General features: G+C 34.9%; 2 protein-coding genes and 1 pseudogene across 2 annotated transcripts; all 3 read right to left on the bottom strand.

Annotated features, from left to right (window-relative positions):
* Positions 1-792: 792 nt before the first annotated feature.
* On the bottom strand, positions 793-1,746 carry LOC131999347 (olfactory receptor 8K3-like). The gene has a single exon (XM_059372434.1). The coding sequence runs from the start codon at positions 1,744-1,746 to the stop codon at positions 793-795; it is 954 nt and encodes a 317-aa protein (XP_059228417.1).
* Positions 1,747-13,024: 11,278 nt separating this feature from the next.
* On the bottom strand, positions 13,025-13,972 carry LOC132021250 (olfactory receptor 8J2). The gene has a single exon (XM_059405372.1). The coding sequence runs from the start codon at positions 13,970-13,972 to the stop codon at positions 13,025-13,027; it is 948 nt and encodes a 315-aa protein (XP_059261355.1).
* Positions 13,973-20,937: 6,965 nt separating this feature from the next.
* Positions 20,938-21,221, bottom strand: part of LOC131999977 (olfactory receptor 5T7-like) — a 5,133-nt pseudogene continuing 4,849 nt past the window's right edge.

Below are 21,221 nucleotides of genomic sequence, written 5' to 3' on the forward strand. Positions count from 1 at the left end.
CATGCTCTCTCTCTTTATTTATTGAACAAATAAAATCTTTAAAAAAATTAAAATAATAAAATTATATTTTCCTGTTTTTTTTTTTTTGCCAGTGTATAGCAAAAACAAACAAACAGAAGACAAACAAAACAAAAACAAAAGAAACCCACTGATCTCTTATATGCTGGCCTTATGCACCACTCTTTAAAAATTGACATTTTATTTCTAATGTTTCAGAATGAAGAGTATTTTGGAATTTTTACTGTATGCAGGTAAGCCACCTGAAAATAATCACACTTATTTCTGCTTTCTAAAACATATATAGGCTCACATATCATCATTTAACAAATTCGGAGATGTTATCCACCACAAGGGACTGTTAAATTGCCATTCAAACAGGTAGCATTGATTATTCATTTATACATATATTCCTTCTCCAAAAACAGTAAGTGCCATCTATCTATGCCCTATTCAGTATGGTAGGCACTAGTATTTATTTAATATTTAATAAAGATACAAAAAAGCCTTTTAAAAAATATTATCTAAGCAGAGGTGTGTTTTAAACACAACAAACCAAAACTTGTCTTCATTTGCAACATAAGTACTTGGCAATGTGAGAACAGTGGTCCAAACTTCAGCCTCTTGCACTGAAACTAATGTTGATATCAGAAGAATGATCACTAGTGAAACTTCTGTAAGCTGATAACAAGAAAAATATTTCTAGGTGTCCATGACTTTTACACATTGCTCCTTTATAAGACATATGTCAAATGATAAAAAGCAGTGTATAACCTAATTTATTGAATACATAATCTATGTTGCATTCCACGTAGGTACTCTGTGCAGATTTTTCCAAATCCTATGTAGGGCACTTTTTACCTCTTTGTTCCTCAAGCTGTAGATCATGGGATTCAGCATAGGTATTATCAGAGTGTAAAATACAGAGGCAATTTTATCAGTATCAAAAGAATGACTGGATTTGGGTTGCACGTACATGAAGAATAGTGTTGCATATAATACAACAACCACTGTCAGGTGAGAACCACAGGTAGAGAAGGCCTTGTGCCTTCCCTCTGCAGAGTTCATCCTAAGGATGGCCATAAGGATTAGGATGTAAGACACTAGCACTATCAGAAGGGATGAAACCAAATTAAATGCTGAAAAGATCAGTATTATCAACTCAATATCACGTGAGCTTGAGCAAAGCAAAGTTAACAAGGGAAGATTGTCACAGTAAAAATGTCTAATGACATTATGGCCACAGAAGGATGACATAAAAATCTTTATGGTAATTATCAGAGAAAGAAAAGTACTGTAGACATAAGGGACTGCCACCAGAATCCAGCGCATCCTTTGTGACATAACAATTGTGTAGAGCAGAGGGTTACAGATGGCCACATAGCGGTCATAGGCCATTGCTGACAGAATGAAAAGCTCACTGATGATGAACAAGATGAAGAAAGACAGCTGTGTGGCACACCAGTTGTAGGGGATTGTATTTTGGTTAGTTACCAAATTTACTAACATTTTGGGTCCCACAGCAGTTGAATAACCAAGATCAATGAAAGCCAGGTGTCTAAGAAAGAAATACATGGGTGTTTGGAGCCTGGAATCCATGTTGGTGAGGATGATCATGCCCAGGTTGCCCACCACTGAGACTGTGTAGATGATGAGGAAGAGCCCAAAGAAGGGAGCCTGCAGCTCCGGACGGTCCGTGATTCCCATTAGGATGAATTCTGTTAGCACTGTTAGATTTTGTTTGTTCATCCAGGCTGTTAAGGAAAATTGCTGTGGGAACAACCATCACAAGAGTCACTGGGTTTCAGGAGACAACATTTGTTGACATTTTAGGAGGCAAAGCCATTGTGGGTAAGAAAAATCCAATTTTTTAGACGGGTTAATTAAAATAAGACTCACCTCCATCACTGAACCTGGAAACAAATGATGAATGTGTTACAACCTAAGGTGTATGGTAACCATTTTATTTTTTGTACCACATGCTGGCTATCATCATCACGTCAATGAAATCTTTTTATGGTCTGTCAACAATGTATTATTAGTAATGTTTGGTCTTGAGTGGAAATACTGATTTTTTTTAGAAATGGTTTTTACTTAAGCTACCTATAATTGGTTAAGCCATTTCATACTTAAGAAAGAATTGTAATAAAAGTAATAGCCCACTGCTTCTTGTCCTTTCAACTTTTGTCCCAACCTCCAATGAAAAGTCATTTAGTAAGTCTTTGACTTACTTTTCTTATTATAACTCTACATATCTAATAGCATTCTCATTCTACCATTCACTTCATTTTTAAAACTGTATTTTTAATTCCACTATGCTTGTATGAGTTTTAAACAGTGTTTATGATATTTTTATAATGCTGGACAATAATTTAGGTCTTATGCAGAAGTCCCTAACTCATGCGTTCTTATGCACATAAATAAACTTTTATTTTCTGTAGAGTCGTGCATGTGAAAATTCAGCACTCAGATGTCGATCATTTTCAGCTTATGATTATTGCTATGTTACATACCAAGTAAGGCCTGCATCTCTCTCTCTCTATATATATAAGTTATTAAATATGAGAAAAAACAATTAGTTGTCATTCCCACATTTGCTTTGACCTTACTGCTAATATCTTTGATATAGACTTAATGTGGTTATACTATTCTAGCATACTTAAGGCAAATAAATTAAAATGTATTTCTTAAGGTATCTCCTATAATTGTTGAGTAAACTGCTATAAATATATTTACACAACAAAGAGAAGTATCACTCCAAATTAGGGAGTGCTATCTCAAATGCATTAGAGGCTGCAAATAACACTGCATGAAGTACATGAATGAAAGACAAAGTACTAAGGAATGAGGGGAAAGAAATAAGGCAAGATTCATTAAAAATACTTAATTATTTTAAAAATTATATGGGCAAGGACGAATGATTATCTGATCCAGATAAAGCTGGGAATGGCATTGAGAGAAATGGAGTACATTTACTATATTTTAATTGACTTCTGTTCTTACACCTTTATTTTTTCTCTTGTCAAGTATACATGAAATGTTTTAACGTATTTTATTGAAGAATTGCACTTCATCTACCTCTACTTTTTCATCTCCTTTCTCCCCCAGATTGCTTCTAAAGGTAAGTGCTTCCAAACTTTTCATGGGAAAAAATTATCTAATTTTATTATAAACTTTCTGGAATATAAAAAATGACTACATTGTGACTCATTCTACAAGGCCTAAAATTCTGATTTAAAGATAAATATTTATATTTAAAAACCCATTATATATACCAGCCTTTAATTTTATTTTAGATGTATAACCCTACACAATAGTAATATATCTTTGATATCAATTTTTAAAATGTGTAAGAATTATAAAAAACTTGTTTAAATTGCATTAATCCCATTTTTGGCTAGACATTTAGTTTTGGAAGATTTGTAATATGAATTCTACACAGTATCAGAATGAATTAGAAAAAAATAAATATTTGAATAAATATTAGTGCTATTTAGAATGGACAAAAGTGACAAAAATTAAGGAAAAAAAGGGAAATTTCATTGTGATAGGATATCTTCTAAAAACTGACTGCACCTACTTTAAAAAAGAAAAAAAAAACTTTTTTGGGGAAACATTATAGAGGTCCTAAATAAATTGATAGAAATATTATGTTCCTGGATTGCACAATTTAGTGTGACCAAATATCACTTCTGCTGAATTTAGTCTATTTGTTCAATGCCTTTACAATCAAAACTCACTAAGGAAATTGGTAGAATTTAACAGATTTCAAATGCATTTAGAAAATGCATACTGTAAAGAAGAAAGATAGTTTTGAAAAGACCTGTACAACTAGATAATAAAACTTATAAACCTGGAGTTCTTGAGACAATATGGCATACTTACATCAATGGAAAAGAACAAGGACCTCAGGAAAGGACCCATGAATGCATAGAACTGCAGTGTAAGACAGAAGTGGCATGTTAGGATGTCCTTAGTATTAAAAAATGGTCTACTTAGTGAAACTGAGAACGTGATTATCCCTATCCCTAATGATAAAATTGGATGTTTCATTCATCTATACAAAAATCAACCCTAGACTGGTTAAGTATTTAATGTCATAGGAAAGTGTTAAACTTTCATAAACTCAAAAACTGGAATATCTGGATTCCTTAAATAAACAGAAACAAAACATAGAATAGAAATCCAACATTAATTTGGCAGATAAAATTACATAAATTTGCTTTATTCAAAAATCTATTCAAATTAACAAAATATTTATAGCAAAGCAATAACAAATATCCATTATCAGCAGCCAAACAAATGACAAAGTCAAATAACTCACGCTACAAAAATTATACCCAAAGAAATTGCTATTCCACAGCAGTTTGGACAGTTTGGTAAATCTCTTCATTCTAACATTCATTTTATTGTGATTTTGCAAATCCCTGGCATTCTTTCTAAACTCATTTGAATATTATGTGGCACTGATCCCCATCAGTCATTCCTAAACACTTCCTGGAAACAAACAAACAAACAAAATAAGCATCAAACCTGACTCTTCTCAAATGGAAGCAGAAACTCCAGAGTTGTGGCAGGACCTAGGGAATGGACATGAAAACCAAGGATGTCTCTTGTGCAAATGCAAACACCCAATCTCAACTAAATATTCTATAACATTTTGTAAATAACCTCAACTGAATAAATAGGTTGGTCAAATTGAGAACATTTCACTCTTATCAGAAGGAGAGAGAAAGGCAGAGAAGGAAGGAAGAGGAGGATTCTAAGTTGAGTTTGCAAAAATGCTTACTCTCCCTTCACCATATATATTGTCTAGACTCTCTATATAAATGTAGAAATAGTAACAAATAGAAATGAGGTCACTTACCACCTTCAAAGAACATACTCATAGTGGTAAACATATATAATTACTCCAGAAAACCTAGTTATTAAAAGAGAAGATTATTATGCATAGTGTAATGTACTGAGTCTGGCATTGATGACTATACTCATAACTGTCCTTTAAATGGAAGGTAGTTATCAATAATCATCACTGCAACTAATCTAGTGATCATTACAATCAGTAGCATCTACTAACCTTAAGTGAGGACTGCCTTTGTGTTCCCTTGTGTGATTACCAGCTTGACGCTGTCAGAAGAATTTATGAACATCTCCTCCCTTTGAGACACTCCCCCTGGGAACTTGAAAGCAATTCTTGGTTATTCCCAAATCATCTGACAGTAGGAAATGATGTCACTGGTCTTTACTAATTATTCAGAGTAACTTTGATTCCCCTGTTGAGGAAATGTCTTTTTACATAAACAATTCACCTGCTTTCCCCAGTTGTTATTTTTATTGTATTCATTCAAATATCGGGATTTAAGTAGATTATTTCTTATATGCCTTAATCATCTATAAATCACATAAACTTTCAGAATCTCCACAAAGTCTTCTTCCATGTTTTATATCTGAGGATTAAAAACAAAACTTTTAAATATGTCCTATAGTATGTTAGAGGATTCAGAAGGGATAAAAATTATGAATATATGTGTAGCTCCTATTTTTATTTCTTTTTCTAAACTAAGGGACTAAATTGAGTTAATGATACCCTAATTCCACATCCCATGTGCATGCTCAGTACTAATTTCCCATGTCTACTTCTGTTACTTTTCCTTAAATAGGTATGAATCTCTTTTCAAAAGTTAAAATATGTCCTTAATATGGAATGTAATTTATAAAGTAAATATGATATACATTTTAAAATACACAACATTTTGTATAGATCATTTTGATATCTAAATGTTCTCACTCTACTATATGTTTTTGAATTTTATTCATTTTACTACATGTATACCAATATTTTGCTAACTTTTATTTTAATAAAATTGCTAGAATCTGATTCTACCTCCATTGACTATGAATGAAAGACAAAGTAATAGGGACCAAGGGGAAATAGATATGGTATGATTTATTTGAAGTACTTAAATTTTGTCTGTTTAAAGGTACATGAACAGGGCAGGAGTCCAAGATAGCAGAAGAGTAGGAAATCTTAATTTTGTCTGGTCCCAGGAATTCAGCTAGATAGCTATCAAACCTTCTGAACACCTGAGAACCCAACCAGAGACTGAAGAAGAGAATAGCTGTAACTCTATGAATAGAAAAGCAACCACTTCCTACAAAATGACAAGACAGAAAAACTCACCTCAAAAAAAAAAAAAAAAAAAGAAAAGAAAAGAAAGAAAGAACAGGAGGCAGTACTGACTGCCAGGGACCTAATCAATATGGACATTAGTAAGGTATTGGAACTAGAGTTCAGAATAATGATTACAGAGATACTAGTTGGGCTTGAAAAAAGCAGAGAAGACAGTGGAGAATCCCTTTCTGGAGAAATAAAAGAACTCAAATCAAAGCAAGTTGAAACCAAAAAGACTATTAATGAGATGCAATAAAAAATGGAAGCTCTATCTTCTAGGATAAGTGAGACAGAAGAGAGAATTAGTTATATAGAAGACCAAAAGATGATAAATAAAGAAGCTGAGAAAAAAGAGAGGTACACAACTAATAGATCATGAGGGGAGAATCTGAGAGATAAGTGACACCATAAAGTGAAAAAATATTAGAATAATTGGGATCCTAGAACAAGGTGAAAGAGAGAGAGGGGCAGAAGGTATATTGGAGCAAATGATAGTGTAGAACTTCCCTATTCTGGGGGAGGAAACAGGCATCAAAATCCAGGAGGCACAGAGAACCCTCTTCAAAATCAATAGGACACATAATAGTGAAACTTTCAATTCTCAAAGACAAAGAGAAAATCCTGAAAGCAGCTTTGGACAAGAGGTCAATAATCTACAAGGTTGGAAATATTATATTGGCAGCAGACCTATCCACAGAGACCTGGCAGGCCAGAAAGGACTGGCATGATATATTCAGTGCACTAAACTAGAAAAATATGCGACCAAAAATACTTTATCCAGATAAGATGTCATTCAAAATAGACGGAGTGATAAAAAAGTTCAAGTGCAAACAAACTGAAAGAATTTGTTATTACCAAACCAGCCCTACAAGAAATATTGAAAGAGGTCCTCTAAGTAAACAGAAAGCCCAAAAGTAACATAGAAAGGAACAGAGACAATATACAGTAACAGTCACAGACAATACAATAGCACTAAGTGTAGATCTTTCAATAGTTACCCAGAATGTGAATGGGCTAAATGCCCTAATCAAAAGACAAAGCATATTGGATTAGATTAAAAAACAAACAAACAAACAAAAACAAGAGCCATCAGTATTCTGTCTTCAAGAGACTCATTTTAGACCCAAAGACACCTCCAGATTTAAAGTGAGGGAGTAAAAAACCACTTATCATGCTAATGGATATCAAAAGATAGCTGGGATGACAATCCTTCTGTCAGACAGATTAGAATTCAAACCAAAGACTGTAATAAGAGATGTGGAAGGATACTATATAATAATTTAAGAATCTATCCAATAAGAAGATCTAACAATTGCAAATATTTATCCCCCTAATGCACCAGCAACCAATTATATAAGCCAACTAATAACAAAATGTAAAGAACACATCAATAATAATGCAATAATAGTAGGGGACTCTAACACCCCCTCACTGAATTGAACAGATCATCTAAGCAAAAGATCAAAAAGGAAATAAGGGTTTTAAATGGCACACTGGACCAAATGGACTTCACAGATATATTCAGAACATTTTATTTAAAGCAACAGAATATGCATTCTTCTCGAGTGCACATGGAACTTTCTCCAGAAAAGATCACATCCTGGGTCACAAACCAGGTCTCAACTTGTACCAAAAAATTGGGATTATTCCCTACATATTTTCAGGCCACAATGCTTTGACAGTGGAACTCAATCACAGAGAAAAGTTGGAAAGAACTCAAATACATGGAGGCTAAAGAGCATCCTATTAAAGAATGAATAGGGCAAGCAGGAAATTAAAGAAGAATCTAAAAATTCATGGAAACAAATGAAAGTGAAAACACAACTGTTCAAAATCTTTGGGGTGCAAAAGCAGTCCTAAGGAGGAAGTGTATAGCAATACAAGAATTTCTCAAGAAACAAGAAAAGTCTCAAATACATAACATAACCCTACACCTAAAGGAGCTGGAGAAAGAACAGTAATAAAACCTAAACCCAGCAGGAGAAGAAAAATAAGAAAGATCAGAGCAGAAATCAATGAAATAAAACCCAAAAGAACAGTAAAACAAATCAACAAAACTAGGAGCTGGTTCCTAGTTGAGAGAATTGATAGAATTGATAACCCCCTGACCAGACTTATCAAAAAGAAAGGGAAAAGGACCCAATTAAATAAAATCATGAATAAAAGAGGAAAGATCACAACCAGCACTGATGAAAAAAACACACACTTATAAGAACATATTATGAAAAACTATACACCAACAAATTAGGCAATCTGGAAGAAATGGATGCAATCCTAGAGACATATAAACTACTAAAACTGAACCAGGAAGAAATAGAAAACCTGAACAGAACCATAAGCAGCAAGAAATTGAAGCAGTAATCAAAAATCTCCCAACACACAGGAGCCTAGAGCCAAACAGTTTCCCAGGGGAATTCTACCACAACATTTAAAGATTAATACCTTTCCTTCTGAATCTTTACAAAAAGTTGAAATGGAAGGAAAACTTCCAAACACATTTTATAACGTCAACATTATCCTCAAACCAGAAAAAGACCCCACCAAAAAGGAGAATTACAGACCAATATCTCTGTTGAACAAAAATTCTCACCAAAATACTAGACAATAGGATCTAACAGTAGAATAAAAGGATTTTCAATTTAACCATGTGGGATTTACTTCCGGGCTGCAAGGTTGACTCAATTTCTGTAAATCAATCAATATCATGCACTCCATAAAAAAAGAAAGTGCAAGAACCATGTGATTCCCTTAATAGATGCAGAAAAAGCATTTGAAAAAGTACAGCATCCTTTCTTGTTTATCCTATCCTGATTAAAACTCTTCACAGTGTAGGGATAGAGGGTACATACCTCAATATCATGAATCCATCTATGAAGAACTCACAGCAAATATCATTCTCAATGGGGGAAAACTGAGTTTTTTCCCTAAAGTCAGGAATATGGCAGGGATGTCCACATCACCACTGATGTTCAGCATAGTACTAGAGGACCTACCCTCAGCAATCAGACAATAAAAAGAAATAAAGAAATCTGAATCAGCAAAGAAGTCAAACTTACTTTTTGCAGATGACATGAAAAAAAAAACCAAAAAACTCTACCCCAAAATTTCTAGGACTTATACAGAAATTCAATAAAGTGGCAAGGTATAAAATCAATGCACAAAAATCAGTTGTATTTCTATACAGCAACAATGAAACAGGAAAGAGAAATTAAGGAATCAATCCCATTTACAACTGCACCCAAAACCACAAGATACCAAGGAATAAACCTAACCAAAGAGGCATAGGATCTGTACTCAGAAAACCATAGAATGTTCATGAGAGAAATTGAGGAAGACACAAAGAAATAGAAAAATCTTGGATTGGAAGAATAAATATTGTTAAAATGTTTATGCTTCCTAGAGCAATCTACACATTCAATGCAATCTCTATCAAAATACCATCAACTTTTTTCACAGAACTGAAACAAATCATCCTAAAATTTATATGGAACTAGAAAAGATAGCCAAAGGAATGTTGAACAAGAAAACCAAAGCTGGTGGCATGACAATGCCTGATTTCAAGCTATATTACAAAACTATAATCATCAAGACAGTATGGTACTGACACAAAGACAGACACATAGATCAATGGAACAGAATAGAGAACTCAGACATGGAAACTCAAATCTATGGTCAACTAATCTTCAACAATGCAGGAAAGAATATCCAATGGAAAAAAGACAATCTCTTCAGCAAATGGTCTTGGGAAAATTGGACAACCACATGCAGAAGAATGGTACTGGACCATTTCCTTACACCACATACAAAAATGGACTCAAAATGGATGAAAGACCTAAATGTCAAACAGGAATCCATCAAAATCCTTGAGGAGAACACAGGCAGCTACTTCTTCAACCTTGGCCACAGCAACTTCTTGCTATACATGTCCCCAAAGGCAAGGGAAACAACAGCAAAGAGGAACTATTGGGACTTCATCAAGATACAAAGCTTCTGTACAGCAAAGGAAGCAGTCAACAAAACCACAAGTCACTGACAGAATGGGAGAAGATATTTGCAAATGACATATCAGATAAAGGGCTGGTATCAAAGATATATAAAGAACTTATCAAATTCAACACCCAAAGAAAAATAATCCAATCAAGAAATGGGCAGAAGACATGAACAGATATTTCTGCAAAGAAGACATCCAGATGGCCAACAGAAACATGAAAAAGTGTTCCACATCACTTGGCATCAGGGGAATACAACTCAAAACCACAATGAGATATCACCTTACACCAGTCAGAATGGCTAAAATTAACAAATCAGGAAATGACACATGCTGGCGAGGATATGGAGAAAGGGGAACCATCCTACACTGCTGGTGGGAATGCAAGCTGGTGCAGCCACTCTGGAAAACAGCTTGGAGGTTCCTCAAAATGTTGAAAATAGAACTACCCTTAGACCCAGCAATTGCACTACTGGGTATTTACCCTAAAGATACAAATGTAGTGATCTGAAGGGGCATGTGCACCTGAATGTTTACAGCAGCAATGTCTACATTGTATATGTTTTTCAAGAAGATATTTTTGTATTTATATTTTATTTATTTATTTATTCAAGATTTTATTTATTTATTTTTCAGAGAGTGAGAGAGAGAGAGAGAGCACAGGCAGATGGAGGCAGAGGGAGAAGCAGGCTCCCTGCTAAGCAAGGAGCCCAATGTGGGACTGGATCCCAGGATGCTAGGATCATGACCTGAGCTGAAGGCAGCCACTTAACCAACTGAATATCCCTATTCATGGAATCAGGTCAAAGCGACTGCTTCTGTCTGGTCCTGTGGTCCTGTTTGAAGTGCCCTAACTTTCACAGGTATTGTCAGACCTTGCTTTATGGCTATGCCATGCATCTTCTCTGTCCTTCACCACTAGGGGACTTTTGTTTTCACTATATGGAAACAAAAGCCATGGAACCTCCAGAGCAGTTAGTCAGGGATAAGCTAGAAGTACAGGTGCCTTAACATCTGACAGGGTAAGTTTGATCTGTTGGAGATCAAAGTTGCCATATAAATTATCTTCCCTGTCTTACTCCATGGACAACTAGTACTGGGTTGATGTGCCTGCCTGATTGGTGGATTGGGCTGATTTATTTCTGATAAATGTGTTCTAGTGATATGCAAGCACTTGTGTATGTATGCCTACAGTTTGTTACCTTTGAACCAAATGATTTTAGTTTATCCTTCAATCAAAGAGGACTTTGTGTATAGTTTGTTTAGGATAAGTTTTGTAGCTAATATATGTAGAAAGGGTATATAGTATGCAAGTTTTTGAGAGAATATCCCATGGAGTACTCATGAATGAGACAGGTGCAAGATTTTAGATTGCCTAGCTATAGAATATATGTCAATATAAATGTAGATGTTTTAGGCAGAATAATGTGCCCTCACTTACCCACCATAGATGCCCATGTCCAAATCCCCAGAACTGTGAACATGCTGCCTTTCATAGAAAAAAGAGACCAGAAGTGTCTATCCTATAGTGTGACTTTCTTTTCAGCTTTGCTGTTTATTTATGACTAAAATTAGAAATTGATTCATGGATCTGAGTTTCCTAGTTCCTATATCTGCCTTCTTTCAGAATCCCTGAAAATTTCACACCTAGTTTATTTCCAGATATTGTCTGACTTGCATGCCTTGACTAGTCTCCCTTACTCTATTGTAAATTAGGAGCATTTTACATGTACAGAAGGAGCTATGGCACATGATGACTGTTAACTTTTTTCTGTTTTTTGATCCCAGTGTCCTTGAGAGTTGGTGTCACTTTGAAGACAATGGTTTATTTTTGTTCTAATAACACTTTACTCCAAAACACACTAAATAAAAATGCTAAAAGTAATGAAATTTGCTGTTATGAATCCATAACACAGACCATGACCTCTATACCATAGTGTTTGCTATGATAATATGACATGGAGAATATTAATTTTATATCATATCATGATAAATATCAACATTTTGCTTTATGTACCTATAGCACATGAGAGCATTTAAAAAGTAGAATCCTCATTTGTATGCTTTCTTTTTCTGTTTTGCTAAATGTTCTATTTCAATGTATGTATAAGCGCTTTTTTTTAAAGATTCCATTTATTCATTTAAAGAGAGACAGAGACAGAGACAGAGACAGAGAACATGCAAGGGGAGAGGCAGAGTCAGAGGGAGAGGGAGAAGCAGACTTCCAGCTGAGCTGAAAGCCAGACATAGGGCTCAATCCCAGGACCAGGAGATTATGATCTGAGCTGAAGGTAGAAGCCCAACCATCCAAGCCAACCAGGTGCCCCGAAGCATTATTTATTTAGTTTTTCTTCTGACCCGAAGACTTCTTTTTCTGTTATTCAAATTTATATTAAGTGCAAGGTAAAAGTGGATTCAAAAAAGTTAAGAAATTGAAACACAAAATACACCAAAAAGGAAAAATAAAACTTTTAATAGTTGAAAAGAACAGATCTATGGCAAGTAGGATGACCTCACTCAACCATAGTCCAAGAAGTGTTCTCACATTCCTTCCTCGGGTCTCAGACTTTTTCATCCTTGGCTAGAAATTACAAAAACTCAGTAGCAAGTTGTGTTATACTTTAAAATGTATTTATTTTGAAACTATTGTTTACTACTTAAATAAGTATACTTTCCTTGGTCACCTAATACATCTTTGTGCTGGGGAATGTTGGATATTTGAGGACAGAATTGAAAGGGTTAAGATCTTCCCTTTGAAATCCATGTAATTTTTAACTATTGCCTCTGTATTTAACAGAGATTAGTTTTTTGGGAGCAGGTTAACTTTTCAGAGATTGTCTTAAATGAAAACCACTGAAGCTTTAAATTTACATTAATTTGAAAGCCTGACAAGGATTCTTTAGGAATCTCTTCAAAGCATCCTTCACATCCTTGTTCCTTAGGCTGTAAATGAGGGGATTCAGCATTGGTATCACCAAGGTGTAGAAGACAGAGGCCATTTTATCAGTATCTAAGGAGTGGTTGGTCCTTGGTTGCAAATACATGAAGAGAAGTGTCCCATAGAACACAGTGACAGCCATCATGTGAGAGGCACAGGTGGAAAAGGCTTTTCGTCGGCCCTCTGAAGAACGGATCCTCAAAATGGCAAGGACAATGTTGAAGTAGGATGTTAGAACAATAATCATAGAGAAAAACAAATTGGTCCCTGAAAAGGTAAACACTGCTGTTTCTGGAAGATAGGTATCAGAACAGGACAATGCCAACAAAGGGACGTTATCACAGTAAAAATGGTTGATTTCATTGGAAGAACAGTATGACATGGAGAACACACAGGAGGAGACAGTCAGTGCTGTGATCAGACTGTAGAGGTAAGTGAGGGACACCAGCAGTATGCACATCTGTGGAGAGACCACCACCATGTAGAGCAGAGGGTTGCAAATAGCCATGTAACGATCATAGGCCATTGCAGCCAGCATGAAAATCTCCCCGACAATGAAAACTAGGAACCCACCCAGCTGGGCTGCACATCCATAGTAGGATATGGTTTTCTTTGTAACCAAGAAGTTTACCAGCATTTTGGGGGCAATGACAGTAGAATCGCCAAGATTGATGATAGCCAAGTGCCTGAGGAAGAAGTACATGGGCGTTTGGAGCTGAGAGTCAACACTGGTGAGGGTGATGATGCCCAGGTTCCCTGCCATGGTCAGTCCATAGATCAGCAGGAAAACAAAGAAGAGTGGAATCTGGAGGTCTGGGCGATCTGAGACTCCCATGAGAATGAACTCGGTCACCTGGGTGAGATGTTCTGAGGCCATTTATTTTGTTGTTCTCATCTTTTTGTGGGGGGAAAATGAGAGGAGATTAGTAGATGATGAGGTTGATTTTCCTGGTAGATGCTAGATTTTAGACTGTCTCATTTAAATCAGATTATTTTTGTTCACAATTAAAAATGTTAGACCTTATTGTATTTCTCCACATCTTTTAACAAAATTGAGAAATACAAACATTTTAAAGTCCTGTTTCAGGACTTTAAAAAATTTAAATTTAAATTAAAAAAAAAATTTTTTTTTTACTTTTTTTTTTTCTCATTTTTTTCTCATGTTAGTCACCATATAGCACATCATTAATTTGATGTAGTGTTGCATGAGTCATTGTTTGCGTATAATACCCATTGCTCCATGGAATCCGTGCCCTCCTCACTACCCATCACCAAGTTCACCATCCTCCCAACCCCTATCTTTTCAGTTTCAGGTTAATAGAACAGTTGTAACAAGATATTACTTTTTCAATTGTGTTTTAAATATAATTTATATTCATTGAATATATTTTAATCTACTATAGTATATGCATTAATATTTATATGTATATTAAACATATTAATTATAATATTGCATGAATATATATCTACATATACACATTCATGCCTCTGTGTTGGTTTCCTCTGATAAATGATAGATACATATAAGAAGCTGATGAACCAGAGTGACTTCCGGTGACTTTCAGTTATTTTTAACTTAGCTGCCAGTGGCTGTCTGTTCAATCCACATCTTATCACCACGCTTGGAAATTTTATTTTTCTGCATGAAATACTGTGACAATGCTGGGTTTTCTATAACAGTTTCTATCACACTATGCTATTTCAGCTGCCTACCAAGAGACTCTACCTCCTTAGTCTTCCTTTTTAGGGTTATCCAGAAACTGAATTTTTTTTTTTTAAATAATTATGTTTCTTCTGCCACTACCTCTGACCTCTACCTGCTCAGACCCTTCTCTATTATTATGTTCTCTATTATTTCATCCATCTTACAGATCTTTTCTTTAAATTGTTTAAAACCTGTTTTGATGTTTTGAAAAATATTACCTGTAGTTTTGAATTGCTCAAGTTTGATCATTTTGTTTTCCTTATTCAGAGAAAGGCATAGAGAAGACTGTTAACATTATTTGCTATGTGAGGCATTCTGGGCCCAGAACAATGCTAGCCATTTCAAAATAAAGTTCTCATTATCTCCCTGGAGTGTCCTACAAGATGAACATAATTATTTATATGTCTGATGAGACAGTTGAGGCTTGATGAGATTAAGTCATACAAAGAGTCTGTGTACAATATTGATTAATGCTATGGTTTTTCAGTTTTGCTTTATGTGTTTTGTTTGTTTGGTCACTTGGTTGATTGGATGTTAGGCCACCAATTATTAGCTGTGTGATTTTTATCAAGTATTTATATTCTTGTGTTGTGTGACTGTAATGAAACAATATACAAACATGCATTAGTACAGAGCCTGTTAACAATGAGCACAGGATAATTGGTTCCAGCTGTTCTTATTAGCATGTTTTGAATAATATTTAAATGTGGTTTCCTGTTTGTGTCCCAGTTACTCATTTTATCTCACTAAGTTTCATAGTTGAAATGTGAAATAACAAGTGTATTATAATTTTGCATATTTAAGCAACTGGGACACGTGATATCTGGCTATATATTTAACAAACAATGCAGGTTGTGTTCTCCCACAACCTGATTCTTTCTTTAATGTATGGTGATTGCTGAATCTAAGATACTTTATTCCATACATCAAACATGTCTGATGAGGTTATATGATTGTGTTGCACTAGATATCCTATATCTCTTTTCTCCTGCCACCACATCTGAAAAGAAATTTACAGGTAAGTTCATGGTAGAAAATGGAATGGTCACACTGACTTTACACAAAACATTTCTGGTTTGTTTTGTGTACATAAAGCAGCTCAGTGCATATTTCACTCGGAGATATAACATACTCAATAAACATCCTTAATTTAACAAGAGAAAACAAAAAGTACCAACAATAGTAACTGTGGATTGTGTATTATGAATTCATACAATTAGCTTTGAAAAAACATATTTGCATATATCATTACCAGTTATTAATTCCTTCTTTTAATAATTCCTTCTTCTAATGAAATATCACTAACAGCAAAGCTTAGGCTTTTTTTTTTGTCTTGTTTTGTTTTTTTTTTAATCTTGATAAGTATGCTACTGAAATAAAGACTTTTTCTCTTACTCAGAAATTTTCTGACTTGTTTCTGATAAAGCTATGTTAGTTTCTTACACATATTTTTTCAAGTTTGTTTTTGAAAAGAAATATTTTATAAGCCTATCAAATAATAACACGTCAGAAAAGAAATTTAAAGATATACATAATGTGGAGGGGCCTGGTTTCAACTCACTTCATGATTTTATGTCCCTGAGATCAAGCTCTGAGTGGGGCTATGTGCTCAACATGAAGACTGATCGATATTCTCTCTCCTTCTCCCTCTGCTCTCCCCACTCATGCTTTCTCTCTCTCTAAAATAAATAAATAAATAAATAAATAAATAAATAAATAAATAAAAATATTTATCTAATATTAATCATTTATATTAAAATTAGGCTGAAGAATAAGAGTGAAAATATAAATATCTTCTGAAATGATTTCAAGTGGTATTCTATTGATCTCTAACTGGACAACTTGTCCTCAACTTATTTAAACCTGAGTTGTGTTCCGACAAACTGCACCGTGACAGGAGCTAGTGTCCTAGATGTCCACCAGCATCTGCAAGCCCACCAGTCAGCATCAGGGAATCTTTCCATCTTAGGGTTTGTCACCTGGACAATGTGAACATCCAGGAGGGGAGACACTTATTTTTCTTGATGTTAAACAATTTAGTAGGTCTGTTTAGGAGAAGAAATCAAATATTTCAAATCACTTAAGAGGCTTCCTGTCTGTAGAGAGGGCTTTCTAAAATATCAGTTCTGCCATCTCTAACACAGAAATCATCCTAAGGTGGAATAGAATCCTCATAATGACTCTTCATTTATCTGCAGAAATGCTTACACTGTCTAATTTACCAGAAGCGGTGCTGGGGACCATGCTTTTAGTCATTTCCCTGTCCCTTCCACTGAGGCTTCAGAGAACAGGGAGTTAAGTCCCCAGAAGAAAGCAGAAAAGATATTTTATTCCTGAGTCTGATTTGAATCCATAAAGTTCCCTAGATATGTAGTCTTCACATCCCGGATGAGTACTAAGTAAATGGTTGGGGTGAACTTACCTGTCCAGAGATCTGCTGAGACCCACTGTGGAGGTTCTTCAGGAGGCACGCTGAAGAAATTTACCTGGTCTGATGTCCCTGAAGACCTGCACACAGGAATAAGCTTGTTTATGGGCTCAGTCCCTACACATAGAAACAGGAATTCCCAGACAAAGTTCTGATTCCCCAGAGAGAGAAAGACCAATTATGTAGGTTTCCACACAAGAACTGCACCCAGAAAGTGAAAATGTGGGGCCAGCCTAGGATTTGCCTAGATGATCCTACTGAGGAACAATCTTATGCAATGATTCCACCCTTTGGGTGTTTGTTTCTTTTGAATTGTCCCCTGTAATGTTTGGGAAGGGTGCTTGCTGACCCTGGGGTGGAGAAAATCCAACAGTTGGAAAGCCCAGGATTCTGGCCCCAATGTTCCACGTTCCTGTGAATGTTGGGAATTGACCTGAAGGCAAAGCTTGCATTCTGATCAAGAACAAGCCCTGATGTATTTGTCATAAGAAACACATGGTTTCCGTGATAAACATAAAATGTGCATTATTGTAAGAAGACTATCAATTGTTTTGTTGAAATTTGAAGGTACCCGTCATATATCTGGTTTTATTGCTGGCTTTTAATTAAAATTATTTGATAGAAAATGCATTTTTCATATGATCTTCTTTTAAAAAAGATTTTATTTATCCATCTGACACAGAGAGAGACAGAGAAAGAGAGCACAAGCAAGGGGTGTGGCAGAGGGAGAGAGAAAAGCAGGCTCCTCACTGAACAGGGAGCTCCACGCAGGGCTGGATCCCAGGACCCCAGGATAGTGATCTGAGCTGAAAGCAGACAGCAAACCGACAGAGCCACGCAGATGCTCCTGCATATGACCTTTTGATCTTTCCTCACGCATGTATAAATATTGCAATTAAATATTGATAGCATTTTATTTTACTTCTTGTGTCAGATTTTCTGGTCTGTATGTTTTATAAGTGAAAAAGGTATGTTTAAATAATTTGTCTTTGTATTAATAGCTTGTAAAATAATACCCAAGAAAGAGTAGGTGTTCAAAATATATTTGGTGACTTGCTGACAGAGACAATGAATGAAGAATAAGTGAATGAGGGAATATACTATCCATATTCTGAAATAAAATATGAGGTCTTGTCTTCAGCTGTGTCATACATCTTTAATGTGATTTTAACTTTGATAGAGAAACAGTGACAGTTTGCTTATCATTCCCTAGAATATTCACACTTTAGGGCAGGACACACTCTTCCTTCATTCCGGTATTCCTAAAATCTAACATGGGTGTGGTACATTTTAGAAGTAACAGACAAGTTGTGGATCATAAAGAGGAAATACCAAAGATTTTTATACAACTTATGTTACTTATGAGAATGAATTGAAATCCTTAAGGTTCCTTCTAGGGTCCAAGTGTTCACATGAAGCTTGTGTTGTTGCTTTAAAGATAGTCTGAACCTTGCTCAGTTAACAGTACTTTCATTCCTTCATCAGTTCTGTGAAATTCCTCATCTATTTAGTGTTCCTGTATCATTGTAAAATAAAAAAAAAATACTTTCACACTTTCCATTTTTGAAAAAAAATTAGTTTTACACTTTCCATTTTTAATAATGCTTTATTTTACAGTTAATCTCTCATTTGAACCTTATTATTTATTGTATAACATATATTTTCTGTACCCTAAATTCTGACTATGCTATATAAAAACATTCTTTGGTCAAGCAGATAAAATTATAAGACAGAATAAGACCATTACTGGATCACAAAATTTCACCTTTTCAAATATTTGTAGGAAAGGCACTCACACATGTTCTTACCAGCAGAATGCTAATGTTTCCTTTATGTGCTCACAATCACTTGATAGTCCCAGACTTTTCTATGTCAGTCAGTGATATGAGTGTGTAAAAGTGTTTTTATATCATTTTACATTCACATTTTCCTAATTGTTATTAAGGTAACATATATTCATTGGCCTGAAGAATTTTCTTTTCTTGTAATTATCTGTGTATAGTTTTTGTTCATTATTCTATGGAATTTTAGTCCATTATTTATTAATTCAACCAGATACATAATTACATTTGTTTCCTTGAGTTTACAGTTATTTCTTTTACTATATTTGTGATTTTTTTTCATTTAGACCTTTATAATTTTAAAAATCATAAAATCTATTTTTGTGGTTATAAGTTGTGTTTAAGGGTCTCTTTAATGCTGAATCACAAACACACACACACACAAAGTAACTCTTCATTTGCATGGTTCAGATATGGAAGGATAACAAATATCAGTAGCTATAGTTTAGTTTTTGAATTTAGAGAAAGGAACTATGTGAAGAGCAGCAGGGAGAGCCTTGTAAACAGGAGAAAATAAATGCAGAAAAATTGTGGTGGGAATATATGATGATAAGAGATGCTTTGTATAAGAACTAGTGAGCAGTCATTTAGACCTAATAATCCCACTTTAGAGAAATATCTTTAAGCAGGACTCTAATTCTAAGGAGATGGTCTCATTGGGATTATAAAATAAAGACACTCCTTGAAAAAAGAGTTTTCACAAAATAATGATAAAAAATATATATGAAAATGAAAGAAGGGAGAACATCACAACATAAAATTTGTCCTTGAAGGAGACATCTTTGCAATGACAATGACGTCTGCTGAAAGGAAGACAAAGCAAGCAACAGAAGGTGCTCTTTTCTGTACCTTGGTTCTTGGTCCTGGGCACTGAGTCGTGGCATCTGCAAAGCCATCAGAGGGCGAAGGTCGAAGGAAAACAGAGCTAAAAGCTGAGCTGGGGCCAAGCTTTCAAGGATCCCATAGGGATAAGCTGGGTTTAGTTGGGGGAAGAACCAAATGTGTCAGCCAATTATGCCTTAATTTCTAAATTGTGCTTCTTATTGCCATTCTTGAGTGTAAGTATGATCTTCATACATGCTAATGCTTAGACTTTGTTTTCTATAAGAAATTAAAGCAGGTTTAATGCCCATGCTCTGGACAAAATAGCAAAAAGGGGAAAAATACACTCTCACAAGCAGCATGTTAGTTACTCCAGGGATTTGAACATATTATCTGTGATCCTTGAACCACAGTCTGGGATTTGATGCCAATGTGTGGATCTAGGGTTGGAGTAGAGTCTGAACCAAACACTCCACGGAAACTGGATTAGGATCATATGAGATATGGCTGTGCTACCAATTAGGTGATAGTTGATCAAGTTAATCAGATATAATTATGTTATTTACAATTGCAAATATTGTAACCTATGCATTCAAGTAATACGGAGATGAAAGAAAATAACTTACAACATTCTAAAATAAAGGTTGCATACATATATGCCTTTGTGTGCATTCATGTTGTATCCATCAGTAAGGCTTATACAAAAACATACGTGTATATATGTATATGTGTGTGTGTGTGTATACATATATCAGCAGGAGCACATGAAAAAGCAAATGGATGATACACATTTTCTATTTATGAAAACAGTGTGAGTAGAGGATTGATTATGATCTTAATTTTAAAATATCCAGATATTTAAAATATCCATGAATGTTATTTCAAAAAAAACAAAAATAAAAATAAAATAAAATATCCAGGGAGAACAGAAATACATTAATAAGCTAAAGCAAACATTTTCATCATACCTCCTTGATATTGAAGTACAGAATGTCACTCTCAGTTTTTAAATTCAATTTTTTCCTATAAAAATACAGTTTATTGAATCAATTTTTGCTAAACATTTTCTGCATCGCCTCTTTTACATCTTTGTTCCTCAAACTATAGATGACAGGATTCAGCATTGGAATCACAATCATGTAAAATACACTATCATGTCGTGGTCGAAAGCATGGCTGGAACTTGGTCTCACATACATGAGGAGAACTGTACCATGAAATCTGGCACTCCAGTTAGGTGAGAAACATGTAGAAAAGACATTCTGTCTCCCTTCAGCAGAATGACACATGGAAAAAATGCTCTACATCACTTGTCATCAGGGAAATACAAA

Source organism: Mustela nigripes, chromosome 1 (genome assembly GCF_022355385.1).
Source record: "Mustela nigripes isolate SB6536 chromosome 1, MUSNIG.SB6536, whole genome shotgun sequence".
Lineage (NCBI taxonomy): Eukaryota > Metazoa > Chordata > Mammalia > Carnivora > Mustelidae > Mustela > Mustela nigripes.

Excerpts from the sequence above, each read along its gene's own strand:
- LOC132021250 (XM_059405372.1), bottom strand. The coding sequence starts at position 13,972 with ATGGCCTCAGAACATCTCACCCAGGTGACCGAGTTCATTCTCATGGGA.
- LOC131999347 (XM_059372434.1), bottom strand. The coding sequence starts at position 1,746 with ATGAACAAACAAAATCTAACAGTGCTAACAGAATTCATCCTAATGGGA.